A 1,371-nucleotide genomic window follows, 5' to 3' on the forward strand; every position below is an offset into this window, starting at 1 on the left:
GAGATGCTGTAGGCTACAACCAGGGCCCGTCAACCGGAGGAGAAGTTACCCATCCGATTCAGGACGTAGACCTAGTCGAGTGTACAGCAAACATCAATGCTTTACGCTTAATAGTATCGCCATAGCCTAATACCGGTAATGAGGTCAGAAGTAATGAAAGTGCTGGACGCTCTTGCACAAGTCCTGTTGCCAATAAATCCTATTGTATTTGACAACCGATATATATGACGCGTAAGACTAGTGCTGCAATTATAATTGCTGGCATGTTGTTTACGACTGCAGTTTTCGGTAGTGATAGTGGAGGCAAGTTGGATACTTTTGAGTCTTAACTGCGGTGAGCAGGTTAACTTGTCGCCTCGTCCCCAATTACAGCGGATTGAAGTAGAGAAAATCGCCAATCAAGCGTGTCACATGCCTTCTCACTGTGTATATGGGGAAAGCTCTCAGGTGGATGTGAACATTGGAGTATGTAGTTCTCAATCCGCAGCGAATCACAACACAGCTCCACAGAAATCCGTGCAACATTGACAGGAATCAGGGGGAAATTCTTGTAGATCATCAGAGCTACTGAACAGGGACTATCCACGTCAGGGGACTCCGGGAGTCCCCTGAGGGGAGAATCTTCAATTTCAAACCCGGGGCATCATTTCCGACCTCAAAGCATGACCTGGGAGCACTCCTACCCAACAATTCACAGCGGAAAGTATACTAGACTCGATAAGCCATCCGGGCAGCAAATGGAAAAAGTTCAGTATCAATCGATTGATGGTGTAGCATCAAGATAATAGTTGGGATACTAGTGACGCTCTCACGATGCAATCGGACACCGGTGAAATAATAGCTCTCTCGTCGAATCGAGGTAACAAGGGAAAATAATGCTGAACATGGGGTTCCAAATTCCACGACGGGACAAGCCGCCATCGGAATCGATGGCACGAACAAATAACGTGGTCGTGGCAAGGAGATGAGGATGATGTTGAATAGACCGGGGGAGGAATAGATGCGTAGTCCTTGTGGAGGGTATAAGCGATGGGCCCATCGCATTTTGAAGATGTGTCCTAGCAAAATGCATGCCTCCAAAAGACTATTGGATCTTAATATCGGCACAGTTCCAGAACTGCTCGCCATCCCTGGCGAGTTCACAACTGTCCTTGGGCGAGTTAGACTGATCCCACGAGCTGTCCATGTTAGGGTACTCCTCTTTGAACTTGACGAAGTACTCCTTATACCCATCCACCAAACAAGAGTTGCCAGTTATCCAGTTCCACTGCATAGTACAGAGCGAGCAAGTGAGGCCATCCGGCAACTTGAAAGTCATTTTGTAATTAGGACCATAACTTTGTGGAGGCAGATACCATCTCTCCGGGTGAG

At 47.4% G+C, this 1,371-nt stretch overlaps 1 protein-coding gene across 1 annotated transcript; it reads right to left on the reverse strand.

Moving 5' to 3' along the window:
* Window positions 1-1,084: 1,084 nt before the first annotated feature.
* Window positions 1,085-1,318, reverse strand: Pmar_PMAR021569 (hypothetical protein; the record flags this gene model as incomplete). Its single annotated transcript, XM_002772146.1, has 1 exon — window positions 1,085-1,318. The coding sequence occupies one exon, from the start codon at window positions 1,316-1,318 to the stop codon at window positions 1,085-1,087; it is 234 nt and encodes a 77-aa protein (XP_002772192.1).
* Window positions 1,319-1,371: the final 53 nt, after the last annotated feature.

This window comes from Perkinsus marinus, assembly GCF_000006405.1.
Source record: "Perkinsus marinus ATCC 50983 genomic scaffold scf_1104296962036, whole genome shotgun sequence".
Taxonomy (NCBI): Eukaryota; Perkinsozoa; order Perkinsida; family Perkinsidae; genus Perkinsus; species Perkinsus marinus.